This window comes from Callionymus lyra, chromosome 14, assembly GCF_982586985.1.
Source record: "Callionymus lyra chromosome 14, fCalLyr1.hap1.1, whole genome shotgun sequence".
Lineage (NCBI taxonomy): Eukaryota > Metazoa > Chordata > Actinopteri > Syngnathiformes > Callionymidae > Callionymus > Callionymus lyra.
In genome coordinates, this window is record NC_141831.1 from 11,099,697 (window position 1) to 11,124,253 (window position 24,557).

Here is a 24,557-nt window from a genome sequence, read left to right on the forward strand (position 1 = left end):
AGTATGCATCAGTTTAGTGTACGTACTAACTAGTACGCAAATTCTCCACAGATAGTATGTCTCAAATCAAACACTGCTGCTACACACTACGTTTTGCAACTTTGGAAAAAGAAATAAAGAAAAAATATGAGAATCTAAATAATTGCGAGATATTTAAGCTGGTATCAGCAGCGAAGACGTGTTTATCCTCCTACTGCTGCGGAAAATGCACCTGTAAGTATATGTATATATATATATATGCATTTATATATAACGGCTGTTTAGTGTGTTTAGTGTCCATCGAACCATGCTCAGTTTTGTGGGCGTGTTAGTACGCCAATTTAGTGTGCATGGCGCACTAAATTTCGCATACTAAGAATTGAGACGCACTAACGCACTAAAAATACTAACTTTTAGTACGCTAGTATGCGATTTGAGACACAGCATCAGTGTCTTGTCTGTCACACAAACTCTAGACCCAAATAATCGAGTACCGAGTGTTCACAGGCCATGGTGTGTGCTGACCAGACATGTAAAGCATGTGAGCGACGACACCATGCGTGTGAAAAAGTTTCACAAACAAACAAAAACGTGTGTTTCTACACGAGGGCTAAGCCGCACACACATACACAAATGACACAAAAAGTAGTAAAACAGTGAGTGCTCTAGAGCTAAAGACATGCCGCCGCCCTGCACTACCCTGAAAATGCAAAGATAGGAAGAAAAATGGCGGAAGGAATGAGTTAAAAACTCAAATTATATATGTGAGGGAAGCCTGCCCCCTGCTGGGTGGCGGGATGAATTGATCGTCTAAGTGGCTCTTTAAAAAGTGGTTTTGAATTTGAGTTGTTTTTTTAAAAAAAAACAACGTTTTGTCATTTGAAATATATTTTTTGTTTCCAAGTCAAAATTTAAACAGTTTTTTAAGACTCGATTGTGTGTGTTTGTGTGGAGCTGTGAGATCATGGGTCAGAGAGCCTGCCCCCTACTGGGTGGCGGGAGCATTGAGCGTCTAAGTGCCTCTAAAATAAGGTATTTTTAACTATATTTTCTGCAAGACAGTCATTTTTTAATTCCCCTTTTCAAATATTCGTTTGACTTTTGCTTATCCAATAGTTAATTGATAAAAGACATTTCGCTAGTTAATTTTTCTTACAATAAGAAACAATGTATACGGTTATTTATGACAGTATTTTTTATTCTTCATTTATAATTCCCTTTCCCCATTATTTAAACCAAAATCTCCATTATATACTTCTTTTTTCCTAAACTAAATAAATAAAAAATAAGAATTATTAATATAATAAATAAATAAACATGCATTCTGGGTCTGGAATATTGATTTTATAGTTTATTTGCCTTTATATGCCCCCCCCCCCCACACACACACACACACACACACACACAGGTGGGGTATCACGTTTATTAGAAGTTGCCATCAGCAATGTAACATTCACCTACATGTCATCTCAAATAATTCATAAATGTTAGAATATATGCCTTTACTGAGGGTGAGCTCGCCTTATGGGGGGGGGGGTGGAAAGGGTGGAGGGGTACAGGGGGGTCATCAGATCGATGATTGATGTCCTGTCAGTCCATCACAGAAACAATAAAAAAAAAAAGTCAGTTTATAACAAAACATTCCCGTATAAATGACAAGAAAATAGAAAATCAAAGAAGCGTCTGCACCCGTACTTGTTGACACGTTGAGCTACAGTGCTGAGTCGGCAGAAAAGAGTTCATGGCTTTTTAATTCGGACAAATTCCTCTGAGAGAGAGAGAGAGAGAGAGAGAGGGAGAGGGAGAGAAGGAGAGGGGGATGAGATGATATTTCACTGCGATCGTGAAACAGACAACATCACTGATCTGGAGGAGAAAACTGTGTTTCTTGAGGTTTTATTATTATTTTTTAATTCTTCTGTTGCTCAAAAATAATCTGAGAGAAAAATATTTTTTGTTACTGTTTTTTAAGAAACTATAGTTTTCGAATCTTAAATGTTGTAAGGTCGGGTAATGATGATGTCACGTCCCTCCCCGACGTTCCCGACGATATTCCGGTGGTTTCTGGCCTGAGCGTGATGATGATGATGATGACGATGGCGATGATGAAGGTGAGCTCCATGAAGAGGCGGTCGAACACGAGGATGGAGAGGAGGATGACGGTGAGGATCCAGGAGAAGGAGGAGGTTCATGCAGCTCTGGCCAGAGGTGATGAGGCTCCACACGCCGACTCTTGTCACCCTGAGGCTCCGGGCGGGGGGTTGGGTTTGGGGGGGTTCTAGGTGGGACACAACACTGCACACACAACACAACATTGTTTTTGTTGACAATTTGTAAAGCAAAGGGATCAATAAAGTTTTATGTAATCTATTAAAATAATATACATTCTCCTATTATTGTCACAATGAAACTATTTTCTTTTTAAAACATGACATTTTATAACAAAAACATAATTCAAAAATAAGATTCATTCAATTATCCTCAACTTGTAGTATCACCGTTACGACAGCAGGTGACGCTGTGAGCAAAGACAAAGATGCTATTTTGTTCAACAAACACCGCAAAATCTGACTTTCTCTCACATTTTCTTAATGAACACCAAGAAATGGAGAAAACGATTAAATTATTTAAGTTAAGAGAGATGTAAAGAGAACAAGACTAAAGTAGAGAAAGATGAAAGGCGAGCAAGATGAACTGATGAAGGTAGAAACAGATGAAAAGGACGACAAGATGAAATGATGAAAGTGGAGACAGATGAAATGAAAACAAGATGAAATGATTTAAGGTGGGACAAATAAAAGGAGAACAAGGTGATCTGATGAAGGTAGAACCAGACGTAAAGGACACCAAGATGAAATGATAAAAGTATAGATGTTTGAAAAGTGAAGAAGATAAACTGATAAGGTAGAGACAGATGAAAAGTGAAGAATATAAACTGGTAAAAGTAGGGACAGGTGAAAAATAAAGAAGATAAACTGATGAAAGTAGAAACAGGTGAAAAGTAAAGAAGATAAACTGATGAAAGTAGAGACAGGTGAAAAGTAAAGAAGATAAACTGATGAAAGTAAAGACAAGTGAAAAGTGAATAAGATAAACTGATGAAAGTAGAGACAGGTGGAAGTGAAGAAGATTAACTGATAAACGTAGAAACAGGTGAAAAGTAAAGAAGATAAACTGATGAAAGTAGAGACAGGTGGAAAGTGAAGAAGGTAAACTGATGAACGTAGAAACAGGTGAAAAGTAAAGAAGGTAAACTAATGAGAGTAGAGAGAGTTAAAAAGTAAAGAAGATAAACTGATGAAAGTAGAGACGGATGAAAAGAGAAGATAATAAATTGATGAAAGTAAAGACAGGTGAAAAGTGAGGAAGATAAACTGATGAAAATAGAGACCGATGAAAGAATAAGATGAAATAATGAAAGTGGAGACAGATAGAAAGGAGAACAAGATGAAATGATGAATCAGAGAGCACAGGTCAGAGAGCGACAGAACTTCAACTCATTCTGCACTTATCGACTCAAAGAGCTCATTTGCTGCTGCGGAGATCGATTTACACTCGTCGTGGTCGACCACATTTTATACAGTTGTTGTTGTGATGGTCCATCATGCAAAAATGAGGAGCGAAAAGTATTAAATTAAGTAGTGATGTCAATCGAAATATGCTAAAATCTGATATAGAAGCATGTTTTTTTTACCAAAATTTTCTTTTTACAGTAACTTCTCTTAATAGATTCCCACAAAAATGACAAAAGTGAAGAACAAAAGTCCTTTAACAGAATGACTTATAGTCATATAGACTCATAATGAATAATATAAATAAATACAAACTAAACACACTTAGTTTCTACATGTTCTTTGACCTCCACATTCCTTTTAACGGTTCATAAACGCAAGACACTTTTACCTTTTAATATGTAGTCGGTCAACAGTGTAGGCACCTTCTCACTGTCCTCCTTGATGGCAAACAAAACTGAAGAGATACAAAAAAACATACAATAAACGATTGATACACCGAATAATATTAACAAAATATTTGTGTCTGCTTACTGTTTGTTAGCATCTGCAGGTCTTCTACGGTCGGAGGGACGCTCTTCTTCTCGTACGGAATAACCGTGTTTAGATACTGAGGAAAACAGTAGATCACTGTAAGTAGTATCACAATGATCTATATTGTAGTAGTATCACAATGATATATATATATTGTGTATTGGCAATAATCTGGTGATACAATATTTATCACAATACATAGGCAACTATACATTTTATAAGGATATATTGAGATACTGTAGTAACAAGGATACAGTATACTTGACTCAACAGTTGCATATTTTACAGACCACATGACTCTTGATGTAGTCAAAACTACTTTCAGATGAATATGTTCGAATTTTAGCTTTAAAAGCTGCAGGAGTCGACTGCATCCTCTCGTCCTCAGTCATCGCCTTGATTTCAAAGGATTTTATTGTTCAAATAGCTCAAGAGTACATAGTGACCGCTGCCGAGAATTGTAATTGCAACACAAAAACCACTATGAATATTTACATTTCCATTTTGAATAAAAAAAAAAGAAAAGAAAAATCGATTTATTTATTCATTTTTAAATGTATGTTTTTGTTTTTTGAACACAATTAAAAAATAGATATGGTTTGAAAGGCAAACAATTGATTCAGTACTGTTGAATATGGATGTAGTATCTCAATGCATCTGTGTATAATTATCTTTTCACACCACTAATAATACACCAATAATATATAGATATATAGACATGTCAAGTACATATTACATCTGGAATCCTACTAGTAGACATTAGAATTCCAATCTGTATTAGTAGGATTCCAGATTCTACTAGTACAGATTGAACTTCTGAACTTGGATCTGAGTATTGGAATTCAAATATGTCCTAGCAGGATTCCAGATTCTACTAGTGAATTCCAATCTCTACTAGGAGGGATTCGAATCCTACTACTGTATTGGGACGTAAATATTGGAATTCCAATCTGTCCTAGGACAAATGGGAATTCTATCAGGGCAATCTCCAATTCTAATAGGAGAAATTCGGATGTTATTTTGATTGAATCAAATCCTAACCTTAACCCTAACCCATATCGTGTACCCATATCATGTACTTGTATTAGTACCGTCATCCAATCTATACTAGTATGATCTGGAATCCTACTAGTACAGATCGGAATCGAGTAGGATCTGGAATCCTACTAGTAGAGATTGGAATTCCAATCTGTACTTTGGAATTCCAATCTCTACTAGTAGGATTCCAGATCCTACTGGATTCCAATCTGTACTTTGACATATATATATATATATATATATATATATATAAACATAGTAGACGATCGTCTCACCTGTTTGTCGCTCCCTGTGCTTCCGAAAGTCTGTCTGATGCCGGTCTGCAGGATGTTGGAAAGTCCCTCCATGCTAAAGCGCTGCAGGACAAACACACGTTTTACACTAAAGACCAGTAGAGAAGAAAGTTATGCTCTGATAGTTTAGTTTCTCTTGTGCGTCTAAAACGCTGCTTGTCTTCTACAGAAGTCAGAAGCCATTAGTTGTTCCTGGACGGTCAGTTCCAGTCGACCTTCCCGGAAGAGACTCTCAAGGCTAATGGAGCAAGAGATCCATTAACAAATGGAACAGACAGAAGCGTCTGTGATTTAAGGGTTTTTCATATTCGTCTTATGTCAACAACACTTGGACGCAAAAATGATTAATAAAGTTTAATTATCCTAGTAAAATAAACTCAAGATTCTTGTATGGAATTCCTGGAGTATTGTTGGGAGAGACATCAGTGCCATAATTTAGTTGTATAATAAAAACAATACAAGTATTTCTACTGCTGTACTGTGTTACATTTTTCTACTATTTATTATGCATAATTATCAGAGTATTTGTTCGTGCACTACTACTATATATTATCATATTGTATTAGTGTATTATTATTACTATTGTTATTATCATTTATTTTATTGGATTATATAATTCCTTGCACTATATATTCAATGTAATGTATATTATATAGAAGTACTTATATAGTGTATTTCTTATCTTATCTTAAGTCGGAAACAAAAGTGCAAACAAATATATAAAAAACGATACAAAATAACAGGTTTCGATAAAAGGAATGGATGTAAAAAAAAGAAGAAAAAAGTAAAGATTAGTAATCAATTCATAAATGTTATTTGATTAAATAATTGAATTAAATAATTGTATATTGCAAGGTTGAATTTTCTATTCAAAAATAACAGAAGTTCTTTACAAAGCGCAGAACCATCATTGATAGCAACCTTCAAAAGATTTGAGGATCCAGATGGTAATTCGAAACATCACCAATTTTAGGTATAGTATAATTTTCTCCTGATAATTTTTAAAAATAAAATCTGTTTTTGAGTTAATCTGTTTATAGATCATGTTTATTGCCAGTTTTAAGTATAGATAAGAATGAATAAAATTAATAATAATAATAATAAAAAGACATAAAAGACTAGTACATTAGTATGGGCATGTCAAAAGGAACAACAAAAAATCTAATTGAATCGAATTAAAGTCAAATTAAATCAAATGGGATAAAATAAAATAAGAAAAAAAAAAGAAAAAACTTGATAAATAAAATCAAATAAAATTGGATATAATTTATTTTTTAGATAAAATAAAATACAATTGGAACAATTAAAATTGGAAAATAAAAAAAGAACTTAAAATAAAATAAAATTGGATAAAATAAAATTGGAAAAAACAAGATAAAACTTTGAGAATAAAATAAAATGAAATGTAATCAAATAAAATTGGTTAAAATAAAATTGGAAATAACAAAACAAAACTTGATAAATAAAATAAAAATATTGTATTCATGATCTGCGGACAGGTAGATAAGTTCATTGCCACGTGTCCTCCTTGCCAAAAGGAAAAGGTAAAAATGAAAATCTCTCTCAAATAACAACCCTTCACCTTCACTGGCATGCTGCCGGCCTTCTCCGTGCGCCCAGTGGTCCCAGTATTCCCAGCATTCCCGATGTTCAGATCCACCACCGTGCCGCTCCCCTGCAGACTCAGAGCCTTGTCTCGACGCCGGCGCTTGCTGTTGTCCCGCTGCTCCTTCTGCTTGTTCTGCACCTCCATGAGGGCCGTGATGAACGTGTTCTTCACCTCCTTCTCGAACTCCAGCTCCTCCCGTCGAGCCAGCTGGTTGACCAGCTCCTCTGAGAACTCTCGGATGGCCGACTCCACCCTGTGCAGCAGCTCCTCCAGAGAGGCGGCCGTCATCAGACTCAGGCCTGAGGAGGACGGAGAAGCAACTTGTTAGCCGTCGTCACGGATGTAAACACGTCCTTGAACGTGACATGAAGCATCTTTTCATCCATGAGTCACGATGTGACCTTCAGGCGTGATATGAGCGTCTATATACGGCTGTTGTTCACTGTGCAGCCTTGATGTTAGCGCTGTTTGCACTGGAAGTCTTGACTGAAATGTCCTAATTATCATATATATTAACAATTTAAGATTAAAACCCTTTGTTGCTTTATATACTTTGATGTTTGTTTCGGAAAAATATGGACGTACATCAGTGCCAAATAAAATTAGATAAAATTAAATTCGAAAAAATAGAATAAAATTAGATAAAATCAAATGAAATAAATTGGAGAAAATGAAATTAAATGAAATAAATGGGAATAAAATTAAATTAAAGGAAATTGAATTAAATAAAATAAAATAAAATTTAAAATAAAATTAGTATTCATGTTCATGAGCGGTTTTATGATGTTTGTAAAAATTTGTAAAATTAAATTGGATACAATTAAATAAAATTAGATTGGATAAAATTAAATAAAATCAAATAAAAATAAAATGTAATTACGATCATGAGCTGTTTAGTGATGTTTTTTTTGGAAAAAAATATGGAAGTAGATCAGTGCCAAATAAAATTGGAAGAAATAAAATTGGAAGAAATTAAATAAAATTGGATAAAATTAAATTAAATTAAATTGGATAAAATTAAATATAATACAATGCAATTAAATAATATTGAATACAATTTAAAATAAAATTAGTATTGAAGTACATCAGTGCCAAATAAAAGTATTTAAAATAAAATTGGAAAAATTAAATAAAATTGGATTAATCTTAAATAAAATAAAATAATAATAATACAATTTGTATTCATGATCATCAGCTGTTTTATGGCGTTTGTTGCAGTACATCAGTGCCATCAGAATATTGAATTGTTAACTTTAAATTATTTTACCAAGATGTTGTTGTTTCATAAGCACTGATTAAAAAACATATATATTTGAATTAGATACATTTCTATATTGAAAGGTTGAATTTGTTTTAAGAAAATAATTGAACTAAATCATTTGTGAATTTTAAAAAATAATAATAATTTAATAGAATAAACAGAATATTTTCGTAATGAATTAATTTTGAAACATATAGTTATTCTTATTCTTATAATTAAAAAATGTTCTAAATTCAATATTTTTGGAATCATAGCCACTTCATTCAATATAAAAATGTTGATAATAATAGTAGCACCACTGAATGTAAAAGGCTACAAACTAAAAATCGAACAATATCAATGAGTAAAAAAAACTTAATTGAAATTGAAAACCTTCCATTTTCTAATTCAATTAAAACAAATGTAATCTTTCAAAATATACAAGGTTTGCAAAAAGTCCAAAAAACACCTTCATAAGAGCAGTTGTTGTTGGACGCCTGCGACAGCTGCCTGATCTCCTCCAGCAGCGACGGGTTGGTCTCCTCCTCGTCCTCCTCCTCCTCTGTCTCGCCGGGATCCGGAGAGTTCTCCATCATCTCCACGATCTCTTCGATGACCTTGAGAAAAAAGTGAAAGATACAAGATGATGAGACTCACAGAGGCTTCGAGACAACAGACGAGTAGCTAAAAAGCTAATGCTACAAATGAACACAGGCATCTTTATAGATCACAGAATGAACTTTAATGACATAAAGTGACTTTCGTGGGCGCCCAAGTTCAACACATGGGGTGTTGGATCACTTCGTCACCATCAAGCTGTCGTATTTTTAAATTGTCCCGGTTGATGAACGCGCAAGTGTTGGCCTGCTTCTAGATAATGATCAGATTATTCTTAACTAGTAGTGAAAGCTAAGTGTTGGATACAGAAATGAAAATATTTAAAAAAGCCGACGACTCCCACACTATCTCCGAACCTTCCATCTCTCTGAAAATGTAATTACACACCTTCAAAGACGTGCAGCGATCGGGAACACACACCTGATCTGCCGTGATAAGAGGCTCGTCGCTCAGGAGGTTGGCGTTTTTCTCGTTCATCTCTTCCTCGTCTTTTTCATGGATCTGTTTTTAAAACGAGAAACGTTTACGGTTGTTTTAAAAAAAAAAGCTTTCGATAAATCCAACATCATTTTTTCATCGTGCAAGTTTTTTATTATTCCATCCACGTCAGCCACTCCTACTGTCAGTCTGGCTCCGCTGAGAATACTTGAGAGAGCTCGGATGATTAGAGAACGTCGGAACAGAAGAAAAGTCGGTTTATCTTCACCTCTGTGAGTGAAAGCAATTAAATCCACAGACGCGCTTGATGAAGTTCAGCTGGACTGATGCCGGAGAGACTAGCGCCACCTATGGCAGGGTCTGAAACCTTTCCATGGTATTTTTGATTTTTTTTTCACGTGAAAGTGGAGGACGATAGTATGTTTTTTTTCATTAAATGAAGTGAAATGCACGATAGATGAAAACTATTATCTCAGTGGCTCGATTGGAAGTGTCTGACCACGCCTTCTTTGTTACGATGAGTCACAAAAAACACTAAGTAATACCAAAGAAGAGTTTCTTTACACGACAGTGGAGGAAAATAGTGTGTTTTTGTCGTACTTTTTTTCTTTTTGTCGTACTGTGCACCATAAAGAAATAATAATATCTTTGTCCTTCTATGAGTAATCCCCGACCACTCCTTTGTTGGCATGAGTTGCAAAAAACACAAAGTAAAATCAAAATACCAGAAAAAGGAGTTTTTATACAGGACAGTGGAGGACAAAAGTGCATTTGTTTTAACAAAATGCAACAAAATGTAGCAATGTGAACAATAAATTAATAATTTAAACTTGGTGTTTTAATGAGTAATGCCTGACCACACCTTCTTTTGTTTCGATGAGTCACAAAAAAACTAAAAAAAACAAGGGCGTTTTTTTACATGACAGTGCAGGAGAATAGTACATTTCTCTCTAAAATATTGTGCACCATAAAGAAATATTTTTATCTTTGTGTTTTTCGATGAGTAATGCCCGACCACGCCTTCCTTGTTGGGATGAGTTGCAAAAAACACAAAATAAAAAAACAAAATACCAGAAAAAGGAGTTTATATACACGACAGTGGAAGATAATAGTGTGTTTCTTTTTAACAAAATGCAGCAAAATGTAGCAATGTGAACGATAAATCAATATTTTAATCTTGGTGTTTTGATGAGTAATGCCTGACCACGCCTTCTTTGTTGTGATGAGTCACAAAATACTGGGTCTGATGAAGCTTCATGAAGCAGTGTCATTATTTTCAGAGTCCACTAGATGGCGGTCTCTGCACTTTTTATCTTTGTTCTAAACAACCGTTCTAAATAAACAGGATTTTTAAACTGATTTCTGTTTCATGAAGCTTCATCACTACTTTATTCCCTAAATAAAACCCCAAATACCAGTAGAATATAGATGATGAAATATCAAACATTCTTTTCTGTGCATGTTCCAAAATTAAAGACGTATATTAAGAAAATCAAATCAAGGTCATTTAAAAAACAGCAAACTCAAAAGCTTCTCAATCAGTACTAATGTTAGCACTAGCGCCATCTAGAGCTCTTACCTACTAATATAGTTATTTTACGAATGTTTGCAAAAAAAAATCAAAGAAAATCAAAAATACCAAAAGAAAGTTGGGGGTTTTTACACGATAGTCACATAGTAATGTAAACATTAATTAGTATGTTTGATCAGACTTCCCTGTTCTGCTGTGCCACACCCTTTTTGTAGAGATGGGTCGCAAAATACACAAAAGGAACCACAAAAAAGGGAGTTATTTTATATTATAGTGAATAAAAAAGGGAAATTTCTTCCTCTAAAACTTACTGATGTCCACAATAAATAGAATTTTTGATCATAGCTGCATCTGCAGTGCCTGACCACGCCTTCTTTGTTGCAATGGATCGCAAAAAAACACACAAATACCTGAGTTTGCAAGACTAACACTGTTGTTGACAGCAACATATTGACATAGAAAGATAGATTTTTAATCACAAATTAATAACTTTACAGTTGCAAAAATCTCTACCTCGTGGTCAGACATGTTTCCGTTGAGTCCTTCTGCATCCGGGTCGTCCCAGGTGGAGTTGAAGTTGTCGGTGAGAGCGTCCCACACGCTGGGAAAACAAACATCGAAAAAAAAGGAAATGTCGTCAAAGAAGAACGTAAAAAACACTAGTTCTGAGGTCTATTTTAAGCCATTGTCAGAGAACAAGAGATTTTTTTTGTGCGTCGTTGCGACGTCGACTCGGTGTCGAAGAAAGTCAATACATCCGTGGAGGAACAATACACAGATTTAAAAACACAGCTTACTGTTGTCACAGTATTCCTGAGGGTTGGAAAAAATCTGCTGCACTTTGCTGGGACCATCAACTCTTTATGACTGGACACTGGAAGAAAGTGTCTTTTGTTTGGGTCGTGTTATTCCAGGGGTCAAGTCGGGACGCCACAGCGCTCGCAGTGACACTGCCCACACTGGCCGTGACCTCACGCATCACACTGGACAGTGGAACTCACAAAAGACACCATTGTTCACTCCAGCATCGGCGCTTAACTGCACCATGTAAAATAAACTGTATTTTTTAATTTATTGCTAATGCTAATGCTGATGCTAATGTAATTTTTATTTATTAACAAATAAGACAGTTTCGTCTCTTATTGTTTATATAACATTAGAGGGACATGCTTTCCATGTGTTTTACTTTGAAAGGTTTAACACAAAGGTATATTTTAAGATCAATATTTACTTGATTTATCTCAAGGATACTGTATGTAGCAGCATCTATTTTTAAAAGAAAAATACCATGAAAATACATTCAATAAGACAAATAAAATACACTATATTGTGCAAATGTAAAGATAAAATAGCAAAAATAACATATACAATCTTAGAAGATATATATTTTTAAAAATATTAAATATAGGTCAGAAAAAATAAAAACAAATACTAGAAAAAGGTTTTTTTAAACGATAGTGGATGACAATATTACGTTTATTAATAATAATAATAATATATATATTTTTTTTTATTGTTATGAAAAGCTATAAAACATAGTCATACTGTACAAAATAAAAAACATTTTTTTTATTTTTAAGTTAACATGTAACAAACAAGTGTTATACTATTATATATTGTATTAATACACAAATACAGAGGCCTGAAGAAGACCTGAAACAGTAGTTTAATTAAAAATGATATTAATGCGATTAAAAGGAAAGCAGACTAGATTAATCGTAATTAATCGCATAACTTGAGAGCCATAAAAAGAAAGTTATCAACCCCATCATGCATATATTATTAGAGATACAGTGAAATATATGTTACAGTGTGTTCTCTGCCTTCATTTGACAGTAGTTGTATGATATTAATGCGATTAAAAGGCAAAGCAGTCTGTAATTAATTAATCCTAATTAATCGCATAACTCGAGATCCATAAAAAAAATAGTTATCTTCCTCATCATGCACATATTATTAGAGATACAGTGAGATATATGTTACAGTGTGTTCTCCGCCTTCATTCGACAGTAGTTGTATGATATTAATGCGATTAAAAGGCAAAGCAGACTGTCATTAATTAATCGAAATTAATCGCATAATTTGAGAGCCATAAAAAAATAGTTATCTACCTGATCATGCGTATATTATTAGAGATATAGTGAGATATATGTCACAGTGTGTTCTCAGCCTTCATTTGACAGTAGTTGTATGATATTAATACGATTAAAAGGCAAAGCAGTCTGTAATTAATTAATCCTAATTTATCGCATAACTCGAGATCCATAAAAAAAATAGTTATCTTCCTCATCATGCACATATTATTAGAGATACAGTGAGATATATGTTACAGTGTGTTCTCTGCCTTCATTCGACAGTAGTTGTATGATATTAATGCGATTAAAAGGCAAAGCAGACTGTCATTAATTAATCGAAATTAATCGCATAATTTGAGAGCCATAAAAAAATAGTTATCTACCTGATCATGCACATAATATTAGAGATATAGTGAGATATATGTCACAGTGTGTTCTCAGCCTTCATTTGACAGTAGTTGTATGATATTAATGCGATTAAAAGGCAAAGCAGACTGTAATTAATTAATCGCATAACTTGAGATCCATAAAAAAAATAGTTATCTTCCTCATCATGCACATATTATTAGAGATACAGTGAGATATATGTCACAGTGTGTTCTCCGCCTTCATTTGACAGTAGTTGTATGATATTAATGCGATTAAAAGGCAAAGGAGACTGCGATTAATTAATCGTAATTAATCGCATAGCTTGAAAGCCATAAAATATATAGATATACAGTATATATATGTCACAGTGTGTTCATTTGACAGTAGTTGTTTGCATTTTTTTTATTTCTAATCTCTAATATACTCAAGAGGGAGTGCTGACGTTAATGAACACCAGTGCAGGATGTAGCCATTAGCTCATAGGATGTTTTTCAAAATGTATTTTCATCTTTCTCTCTGTGGCTTTGAATATCATCATCTAATAGTTAAATACGAGTTTACACATGGGAACAAGTCGATGATTTCCTCAAGACACGAATAACTTTAGAAAATAAAAAAAACCTTTATAATTTTGCATCTGATGCACAGAGACACTGAAAAAGTCAAACTCTGACTTCATTGATATAATTGATTCAATGTCACCTCAGACCGTGTTGATCTGGTTCAGTGGGATTGGAACTCTGTGTCACAGCGATGTCCTGCTGTGCTCATTGGCTCGCGGCCACTCAGGAGAAATCACTGCGTTTCATATCAGAGTGTTTTTGGGAACGCTCTCGTATCTGTGTTTCTAAGCAGGCATCTGCGTGGATTACACTCAAATGTGCCGACGCTCGTGTTTCAGCCAAACAGCAGATTCTGAGTTGATAGTTTCACTTCGTCGAAAATCCACGGCAGATTTAACAAATCTGGTTTACCTTACAGCACATGGCAAACGACAGCTTTCTGCATATTTCAGGGATTATTACGAGTTTTATTAACGTTTTTGCAAAACTGAAACACATTTTTTTCGCAGCAAAGAACGTATTAATTGTTTTTTCAAGACAGGAAACTGTCTCGTGCCATTTACCCTTTTTCCATTATAAGTACTGGTTGTTGATATTGACAAAATTATTCTCACCCATACAGATGTGTACGGTGGCTGGGAAGTGGAAAACTACGGTGACATGGATTATTTTTTAAAATCTCAAATACTTGTATCTCGTGATAGTCGTTTCTCATGAAATTCAAGTAAAAAAGGGTTATGAAAGTTTGTAAATTTGATTCAATAGCTTGCCAAATGTGTTTCAATAGTTTGTTAATGTGTTATGATAGTTTCTACATTTGTTTAAATAGTTTGTTAATGTGTTATATTAGTTTTTAAATGTGTTATGTTAGTTTGTAAATTTGTTTCAATAATTTGTTAATGTGTTATGATAGTTTGTAAATGTGTTTAAATATTTTGTGAATGTGTTTCAGTAGTTTGTTATTGTGTTATGATAGTTTGTACATTTCTTTAAAAAGTTTGTAAATGTGTTATATTAGTTTGTAAATGTGTTATGTTAGTTTGTAAATGTGTTATATTAGTTTGTAAATGTGTTATATTAGTTTGTAAATGTGTTATATTAGTTTGTAAATGTGTTATGTTAGTTTGTAAATTTGTTTCAATAATTTGTTAATGTGTTATAATAGTTTGTAAATTTGTTTCAATAGTTTGTAAATGTATTTCATTAGTTTTTAAATGTACTTGACAAGTTTGTAAGTAAACTTCATGTGTAAACTTGATAAAATAGTTGATAAACTGAATGTAATAGTTTGTAAATGTGTTTCAATAGTTGTAAATTTGTAACTTGGTAATTTGTTGAAATACTTTGTAAATTCACTTCAGTAGTTTATTGTTTTGTTTAATTAGTCTGTTAATGTATTTCAGTAGTTGGTAAATGTACTTCAATATTTTTTTATTCAATTTGTTTCATTAGTGTGTTATTTTGTTTTAATAATTTTTAAACCATCTCAAATATTTGTAAATTGGTTTCAATGGTTTGTGAATTTGATTCAGTAATTTCTACATTTGTTTTCCACTTAATATAAAACAAAAAATAGAGACTCACTAACCTTTGATTATAATCTTTTAATGTTTTTAGCATTTAGCTTTTTAAGCTAATGTTCCTTACACTAACAAGTTTCCATTAAGTTTCACAATGCATTAAAATTACTTTCCAAACCTAATCTGGAAAATACATAATGTAAAATGTGAAATGGAAATTTTATCTTATAAATAAAATATAAAAAAAAGCTTCAGATATCGCAAACTAGAGACAGAAAAACTTGTATGTTAAGTAAAAATGAAGCATTCATAGTTGCAGACGAAGTAATAATTATGAAAAATTAAACAAAAACAACGTTGTTATACATAAACAAAACATTTTGAAGTTAATCCTTAGTACAAATGGTCATTATACTCTTTCTCCAAGAAGAAGTAAAAATCTGACATCATCTTCTGAGTAAGATTTGCTGATGAGACTATAAACAATTCAGTTGGACCAGCCCACAGACCCTCTGAATAATTCCCGGATCAGCTGATTTCGGGGCAACAGACTGCGAGAGGTGGAGCGGAGTGCAGCTCCAGAGGACGCTAAATAATTCATCCATCGACCCGGGCGAGCAAGACACACTGAGGCGCTTGTTTCAGAATGTTGTGGTCACGGCGAGGAAATATTGTGTCTGCTGTCGTATGTCACATGCCGAGCTACTGTTCTAACCTCAGTCCATGTGTGAGCGTGTACTAGTACTGCGGTGTCAGACCGACATGACCAGGAAAAAACCCTGATCTATGAGAAGAAATACATATTATTAGAGATGTAGAAATTATCGATACAGCGATATATCTTTCAGGATACTGTATCGATATTCAACACCACTTTATCGATTTACTATTTCAAGTATAACTCACATTTGGATTTTTTTATTTTTTTATTTTATGGTATACAGTTAAGTATAAATACTTTAGAATAAACAGCTATTTTTTCTTTTTTTTTTTTTTAAAATCCTTCGACATTCTGGGGATGACTGAGGATGAGAGGATACAGTCGACTCCAGCAGCTTTTTAAAGCTGATGCTTGGACACATTTTTCATGTCGCTTTAATGACCTTTTAAAAAACTAGTTAAGCAAAAAGCTGAATTAGCTAAAAATGTATGTCGCTTAAAATCTTGTACTAACTTGATATATATTTTGTTGTGTTTTTACGTAGATTCACTGTAATTTTAGGCCATTTTTGTCTGACTGTATGAGTCGTCTGAGCAACAAGTCTACACATTGACGTGCTTGTTACTAGAATAACTCCACTTAGCAACCGCTAACTTCAACCACCAATACGCCTGAACGCATGTTTAAGGGCTGTGGTCGAAACCCACGTCATCACCTGATGTATACGTTAAACTACAAAGCCAGAAACCATAACACGGATTAAGAGTTTTGCCTTTTTATCTCTAACATTAACACTGGATGTTACTCTTTGGAAATAAAGTTAGAATTATTATAAATAAATATGAAAGATAAAAGGCAGTGGACACACACATTATCATTAGATACAAGGATCCATCATTGAAGAACCAGATCCAGAAGAACCATGACCAACTGAACTATAGAGTCTGCAGTCCGACACCACCACATGAAGCGAATAGCAGCCAAAGCAGAACACTATGAAGAAAATATTGATACACTTATATATCGCAATTATTCTTTTTGCAATACCATATCGTTATTTATCCGCACTGTACCGATTTAAGAAAAAATAAAAATGAATAAATACATATTAATAGGCAAGCTTCATGAAGCGTTGTCATTATTTTCAGAGTCCACTAGATGGCGGCCTCTGCACTATTTTCCTTTTTTTTGTAACTGTTCTAATGAAACATCACATCATTTTTAAACTGATGGCGCCACCTACTGATCTCTACACAACATGACACTGTTTCATGAAGCTTCATCAGCCCGTCACTAATCAAAAGTGTTTGTGTATATAATTAATAAGAGTATATACAATTAAATTATTTTAACTTTTAATTTTAAACAAACAGCGTTTGTTAATTTTTGTGTTGCAATTAACATTCTGGCCTCTAGGTGGCCAGAGCAGTCATTACTTAAGGAACTATAAAATAATGCAGGATCCCGTCGATGGCTGAGGACGAGAGGATACAGTCGACTCCAGCAGCTTTTTAAAGCTGATGTTTGGACATATTTAGGTTTCAAGACAAATGAAAGCAGTTACGACTTCGTCAAAAGTCTGTAAATTCTGCAACACCAGAGTCAAGTACTTTGACAATACTACAAATATATCCTACTGAATCGCAAAATATAGCAATGTATACCAATCATATGGCAAGATTCTCGCCAATGCGCACCCCTTCTGGTTAATCAGTATAAATACAAAGTGCTGAGAAAGTATGGAAGGACCTTGTTTACTTACTCTTCATCCTGTAGCTGCTCCTCGTCCTCCTGGTTGTGCGTCTGGCTGCGTATGGGCGCCAGCACCTCCGTCTTGGTGTTGTAATTGTGAAAGCAGACGTTCAACTTCTCGTCAAACTCGTTCACCAGGTCCTCCATGGACTTGAAGCTCATCATCTCGGAGAAGTTCTCCAGCTCTGAGAAGTCCTCGCGGGTGATGGAGGCCAGGGGCATGGTGGTGGTGGTGGAGTATGAGGAGTTGTTGAGCGACGGATGGTCCAGGTCGTCCATCCGGCAGGGACGGAGGTCCTCGAATTCCTCATCCAGGCAGACAAGGGGGGCTTCCATTGTGTCCCCTTTGATGACCCGGTTCCTGCACAAGAAGGAGTCAAGAATTGAAATATCGCAAATCCTGCAAGATCCTGATGGTGACTGAGGACGAGAGGATACAGTTGATTCCAGCTACTTTTAAAGCTGATGTTTGGACATATTTTGGTTTCAAAATAAATTAAAGTAGTTACGACTTCGTCAAGAGTCATGTGGTCTGTAAATTCTGCAACACCAGAGTAAAGTACTCGACAATACTACAAATATATCCTTGTTACTACAGTATCCTTGCCCCTATATTGTGATACTTAGCGCCAGAATCTTACCAATACACACCCCCACTCATGAATAGACAATATGTATTCGTCTTTCTTATCAGGTGGCACTTCAGGCGAGGCAAAGAATTGGAACATGTCACCTCACGGCACCATCTGCTTGAAAGACTAATGGGCCCAAAAGGATTTGTGGTAAATTACAATGGCACCACTTCATGTGGAAACCACACCGTGTCGTCTAGACACTCAAGAGATAAAGGAGGATGTTCCAGAAGGGGACCAGGTCCCAAGGGTGGGCGGGAACAGAACCAGTTAACTGTACTGTTCAACCACAGTTAATTAAGCCCCCCTGCTGGGACACACCAGATGAGACCGTCAACTTTCTGGAAGGCGACGAGTAAAAAATGAGGCTAATTGAAGAATCCTGAGCGATGTCGGCAAAATATGTCATTCGTCGCACGACCTTGAATCCATTTTTAATGGGGTTCTCTATGTAAGTATATAAATGGCATCGGAATATTGAACGTTTAAATTTCACGTGTCGAAAACTGGACGACGTCGAAAGAGTACCGAGCTACTTGATAGAACTTTCAGCCAATCATGTGACGCGCTGGCGATCACGTGACATCATAGGACCACTGGTCAATTTCATGGAAATGATTTTGAGGACTTTTTTGAGGTAACTGAGAATATTAAAAAACAAACATTTTTACTGATGCTCTTGATTTTACCATGATATCAAAATTTAGTTTTGCTTTATTCATAAAGCTAAAGTTATTTTAACACTCACTTTAAAGATATCCACTCTACATCATGTAACAAAAACTTCCAATTAAGTAGTATCAGGGATTAAAAAGGAGGAAAATCATGACAAGGTTTTATAATATACTTTAAAAGTTATCAAAAATGGAGGTGGATCCTGAAAAAACAGTAAGATTTAATTTATTTGCATGTAATGGTAGTTTTACAATTTGGTGTGGAGCGAGTGCTCGACTGGATTAGTCCGATGAGATGCACTTTTAAAACAACATTTTTAGTTTAAATGTAAGAGGCTACAAATTCTAAAATATTGAATATTAAAAGTGAGTTAAAAAATATATAAATATTCAATTTTTTATTCAATTATTAAAAAATAATAAAATATTTTAACATAGACATTATTTGATTTAATTATTTAATATAATTAATTTAATCCTTAAAAAAAATGTCATTCAAAAACTGGTGTACTATAGATGTAATATTCAACTTCTTGACTCTGATGGCACTGATGTACTTCCATAGTTGTCAGAGTTTTATCAAACTATATACAGATAAAGAATAATAATACAAGATTTGTATCAGTAATTGTATTGATAATTCCAGATACTGTACTTTAACATGTGAAAAAAGCAAGTTAAAGAAGTAAGTAAGTAATACTTATTTGTAAAGAGCCTTAGTAGACCAGGGTCACAAAGAGCTTTAACAATCAAAAACAATACATAGTTAAAATATATACTTAAAAGGCCAAGACACATAAGACAAACACAGGAGTCCCAGAAAATCAGGGAAAATCATAAATAATGAATAATAAGTGTCTTAAGATACGATACATTCCCTTTAAATCAATGAAATGTAAATCTTTTAACATGTGAGTAGGTCGCCTTCTCTCCGAGCATTAAGATATCAAACGTTACCCTATTTGGGATGAAGCGTATTTATCTCAAGATCTCTTCTACCCGCGGCCGTAATTCTCTGGATTTAAGCTGATCTGGGGTCAGGCCGTCTGACGCAGTGTAATTACAGTGGCGAAGCCGGAATATCATCCGATGTGCTTTGCTGGACCGAGGTCCGGGTGTAAGTGAGGAGAGAGTCCATTTAGCTCCAGGAAGCCTCTTCCTGCCCATAACAGCAGTCAGCAAAGTGCAGCTACAACAACAGCCTTAATGTTGTTACGCACCAGCGGAGACTCTGGTGCTGCTCCCCACATTATTGAGGTGATGGAGTCGACATTACAGACACACATTACTCCAGGAAGGTAGAATAAATCAGGGATTCATTTGGAAGCACAAAATGTATAATTTATTTTTTATTGATTATAACTGTCTGAAAGTTTTAGAACATTTTGAAAAGAAAAGTCATTTTAGCCAGTGAGACGCTTGTTTTAGTCAAGTTAATACAAAAAATAAACTGTAAACCAGCAAAAATAAGAGGAAGAAAAACTCAATCTGATACTATCTTGATGCATAAAAAACAGTCTACAGTTCTTGCTGATTCAACATTATAGTGATGTATTTTTATGCAGTTAAGGTCAGGAATAAATCGTGTTTCTTTTTCAGTAAATCCTTCGTTGTCTCCTGTGTGTCAGAGTACATGGTATTATTTCAAGTGTTATTAAGAATGTGAGATATGCATCTACAAAATAAACTTGAAAAAAAAAATGGACAGTTTGTAGTTTTTTTCAATGTCGTTTCGGCTCCTCGGAATAGTTTATTTGCATTATAAATAATTATTTTCTCGTTCATTTTACTTCCTATACGTTTGTTTATGCAGTTTTTGTTTCTAGTTCCTTAATACTCTCTTAATACTTCAACTTAAACTGAACCAGGGTTGCCAAGACAACGCTATATAGCAAAGATTAAAGTTAGAATACTATGTAAAGCGTTTTATACACGAGTGACAAAAAAATCAAACCAATCGTTACAGAAGATATTTTGAAAAATACAACCGAATGTTACATAGTGTTGCTTTAATGTTGCTCGATGAGTTAAAGACTAAACTATACAGCACTAGATAAACTAAATGGATAATTTTCCAGACATACTCTGTTGTAAGCAAACATTTTTGCTCTTATATACGTCCTTTGTTGGTCATTACAGACATTACTAGTTAATACCAGAGTAAGACTTTGATAAAAAATAAATGTATTAATTGTCACAAGAGACTCCAAACAAAGTCAACTCTTAGTTTGTAGATTCAAAAACACCTTGTAATATTCACAGATTAAAAAAAGTAACTGTTTCTGTACACAACAGCGAACATCTGCAGTGAGTAAGTTGCTGACGTGTTGCAATCCGTTCGTCTACGAAGCCGTTTTTCTCTGAGTTGTAAAAGTTAATTGGAAATACCTTTTAAATTCTGACTCATCAACCCCTGAGCAAATCCGATTGGCTCAAGTTCACGTTTTAAAAATGGCTGCCAAGTACTTCAGCAACCTTTATGTGTCATGGAAGTAAGTAGAGGAGAATCTGAAAACCTCGCTCGAGTATTTGCTGTCGAAACGAAAGGAACAATGACTTTGCTGTATTCGTCAGTTTCTCTGTGTCTGGTCTGACTCGGCTTTTAATGCTTTTATAGCTTTAAAAAAGCTCATTTAATTCACTTTAGAAAAACACATGTGGTTGTAACATGATTTGGAGCCTCATACCTGGATCTATGTCGTAGGAGCAGGAAAGTGTTGAATAGACCATTATTTGGCTATTTATAGCGACCCTGTTCATCCCCCCTACGAAGTGACAACTTGGTACGATCCAGAGAGAAGTCATTTCATCATAATAGGAACCAAAATAATAATAATTATATCAACGAATTATGTTTTGAACATTAATGATTGTTTTCTTATTTGTATTTAAATGATTATTTTCACTATTGAATATGTGACTCTAAGAAACAAAGATTGTAGAACCTCTTTTTTAACCGATAAAACCTTTATTAAAATGGTAAACATAATTATTAAGATAAAGTAATATGCACAGTCATGGGGGAGCATGACTCGGGTTCAGTGACCACATCACTGTCCATGCAGATCAAAGTCTGTTTTTAATTTAAAATGACTTAAAGTTTGAAATAATCCCCAAAAATCGAAACATTATTACGTTAAAAATGTTTATCCTTTGCCTCATAACATCCTTAAACGGTGTCTGAGAAACGACATTAAAGTTCTATTTTGATTTCTCTAGATAAGTAGACGATAACATTATATTTAACTATTATCCAAACAACAGAATCTCAACATTGTTAAATAAAATCACTTTCCTCAATTACGTCAAACATGTCCAAGTAACACAATTATAATTATTTTAATTATTTACTAAGTCTTCAGGAAAGTAGATGATGACATTTTAGATGTATGGATAAATAAGATAAACATTAATATAATAAAATTTGTGATAATTTGATCTGATTTTTCTGTCAATACTATAACACCAGGCGTGGTCCTGATGCCTTAATTTACACCCACACAAATACATATATATTTTCGTTATAAAACTCTATAATAGAGAATAAAATCGAATTTTTAAGGACACGTGACACTAATAAACAGGAATTATTATCTTCTTCATCTCTGTTTTTGTTATCCTTCACCAAACACTCCAATCGAATTCTTCTATTGGAGTTTCATTGAAAGTCTCTATATAGTTATTAACATTAATAATGTCTGTTCCTTATCTTATCTTAACCCTGATCTCTCAAGGATCGACATTAATCTACTTTTATTTTCATCCATCCATCACATGGGCCACATAACATGTATGTGGCGGGACAGATTTGGCCCCTGGGCCTTGAATTAAAATTAAATTGAAAAAATAAAAATGTGTTTTTCTTGAGCACCGTTTTGCTCTATTACCGACTTTAATAGACTCAGGTGCGAAGCCTCGTTCAGGTGAGGTCGAGAAAATCAATTTAGCTGAAGAGTCAAAGTGTAGAAATCATGGAGAATATGTCACGTGAGGTACGAGCAGGTTGTGGTTTCGAAAATAAGCCTGGAATGTTTCATCTTCCGATGTCTAGGTGAGGTTTTCTGTAAATCTGCGATAACTGAGACAAATCTATAACCGTCTGTGGCGGAAAAAAAAAATCAAGCAAAAGCATCAGCTCAGAAACAAGAGGGAGTGGGGGAGGGATAGCGGAAGGAGAGATGGAGGGAGCCATGGTTACCAGGCAGGGATGGAGGAAAAAAAGGTGATGCACGGCGACGGTCAAAAGAAACACAAATGGAGGCGGATCAGATCATCACCTGCAGTCGATGTCCTTCTAAGCCCTCCTTGGGTGAGAGTCGGCTGGAGCGAGCGGCGGCCACATCCACTGAGAGGAGGTGAAGATGACGGAGGGAATGATGGAAAAAGGTTTGGTCCTCTGTAGCCTTCCCTACGACACTTCGCTGTCCTCCCACAGCCCGTTGTTTTCCCGATCAATATTCCGCCAGCTCACACCGAGGCTGCACTCACAGCCGGAGCTCTGACGACATCAGCACCCCCTCCCCTACCTTTCTTTTCTCTCCTCTCTTTGTCCCGGCCTCCTCCCTCGCTCTCTCTCTCTCTCTCTCTCTCTCTCGCTCACGCCTTAATTCCCAAATATTCATGAGGAGAGAAGGATGAGAAGACGTTGGAGGAGGGGCTGGAGCAGAAGGAAGGAGGTTCCTCCGTCATGATGTGTCAACCTTGGCTCTGGAATCTAATACAAATATGTTTAGTTCTCTGACGTACATCGTGAACATAATTTTAATTCATGTAGAAGTTAATACATTTAGTCTCAGCTCTTATATTATGATGATGATTGATGTGTAGGTTTTTTTTCATTCAAATGACAATTTGTTAAATTCTATTCTATTATTTTTTATTGTGATATGTTTAAAGTAAGTAAGTTAGTAAGTAAGTTATTTATATTTATATAGCGCTTTTCCAAACCAGGGTCACAAAGCATTTAAACAATAAAAAAAAATATATATATACGCTTAAAAGATCAAGATAACACCGAGAAAAACACAAGGGCCCCAGAAAATCAGGGAAAATATGTTTCTTAAAGGAGTCACTAGACTCCATCAAGCGAAAAGAGAGGAAAAGATTTTCAAATTCCCTTTGTTATAAATATATATATATTTATAATTTATTATGATTGTCAAAAGTATCTAAACTCCCAAAAAGGCATTGATACCAAAAATGTTAAAAGTATCTATACCATCTAACTGTTAATGTTTATTTTATTTATATTACTTTTTGCACTACCTTACACTTGAATCTTGTTGTCATAGTTACAAGTTATTTTATATATTCATTGCGTGTTAATTGTTACATGTTACAGAGGTTTGCATTTTTTCTTGTTGATAGAAGTTTACATTTTGGGATTTTCTTTTTTTTAATCCTTGAGGTACCGAAAAATTGGTGTCGAGTATCATATAATATACATATATATATATATATCTTTAGTTTCAGTATCGAATTAAACATTTTAGTATCGTGAAAATCTAATTTACAGTATA

The 24,557-nt window shown here is 34.6% G+C and overlaps 1 protein-coding gene across 2 annotated transcripts; it reads right to left on the reverse strand.

Annotated features, from left to right (window-relative positions):
- Positions 1–1,388: 1,388 nt before the first annotated feature.
- On the reverse strand, positions 1,389–23,600 carry fez1 (fasciculation and elongation protein zeta 1 (zygin I)). 2 transcript variants are annotated; one of them, XM_087807112.1, is made up of 10 exons: positions 23,316–23,599; positions 17,743–18,093; positions 11,306–11,393; positions 9,244–9,324; positions 8,675–8,822; positions 6,939–7,264; positions 5,339–5,419; positions 4,026–4,101; positions 3,883–3,948; positions 1,389–2,274 (listed from the first exon to the last, which is right to left on the reverse strand). In XM_087807112.1, the coding sequence occupies exons 2-10, from the start codon at positions 18,066–18,068 to the stop codon at positions 2,258–2,260; spliced, it is 1,209 nt and encodes a 402-aa protein (XP_087663238.1). In that variant the 5' UTR covers positions 18,069–18,093; positions 23,316–23,599; the 3' UTR covers positions 1,389–2,257. The 2 variants fall into 2 exon arrangements, with proteins under 2 accessions (XP_087663238.1, XP_087663239.1); XM_087807113.1 differs by lacking the exon at positions 9,244–9,324 and having other exon boundaries at positions 23,316–23,600.
- Between the last annotated feature and the right edge of the window lie 957 nt (positions 23,601–24,557).

What these genes read in the sequence shown, in the direction of transcription:
- fez1 (XM_087807112.1), bottom strand. Translation starts at nt 18,068, where the DNA reads ATGGAAGCCCCCCTTGTCTGCCTGGATGAGGAATTCGAGGACCTCCGT. An exon ending in GAGCAGCTACAGGATGAAGA is followed by an intron (nt 11,394 to 17,742) that starts GTAAGTAAACAA and finishes TTGTTTTCCCAG; the next exon opens with CGTGTGGGACGCTCTCACCG. An exon ending in GCACAGGGAGCGACAAACAG is followed by an intron (nt 4,102 to 5,338) that starts GTGAGACGATCG and finishes TGTTTTCCTCAG; the next exon opens with TATCTAAACACGGTTATTCC.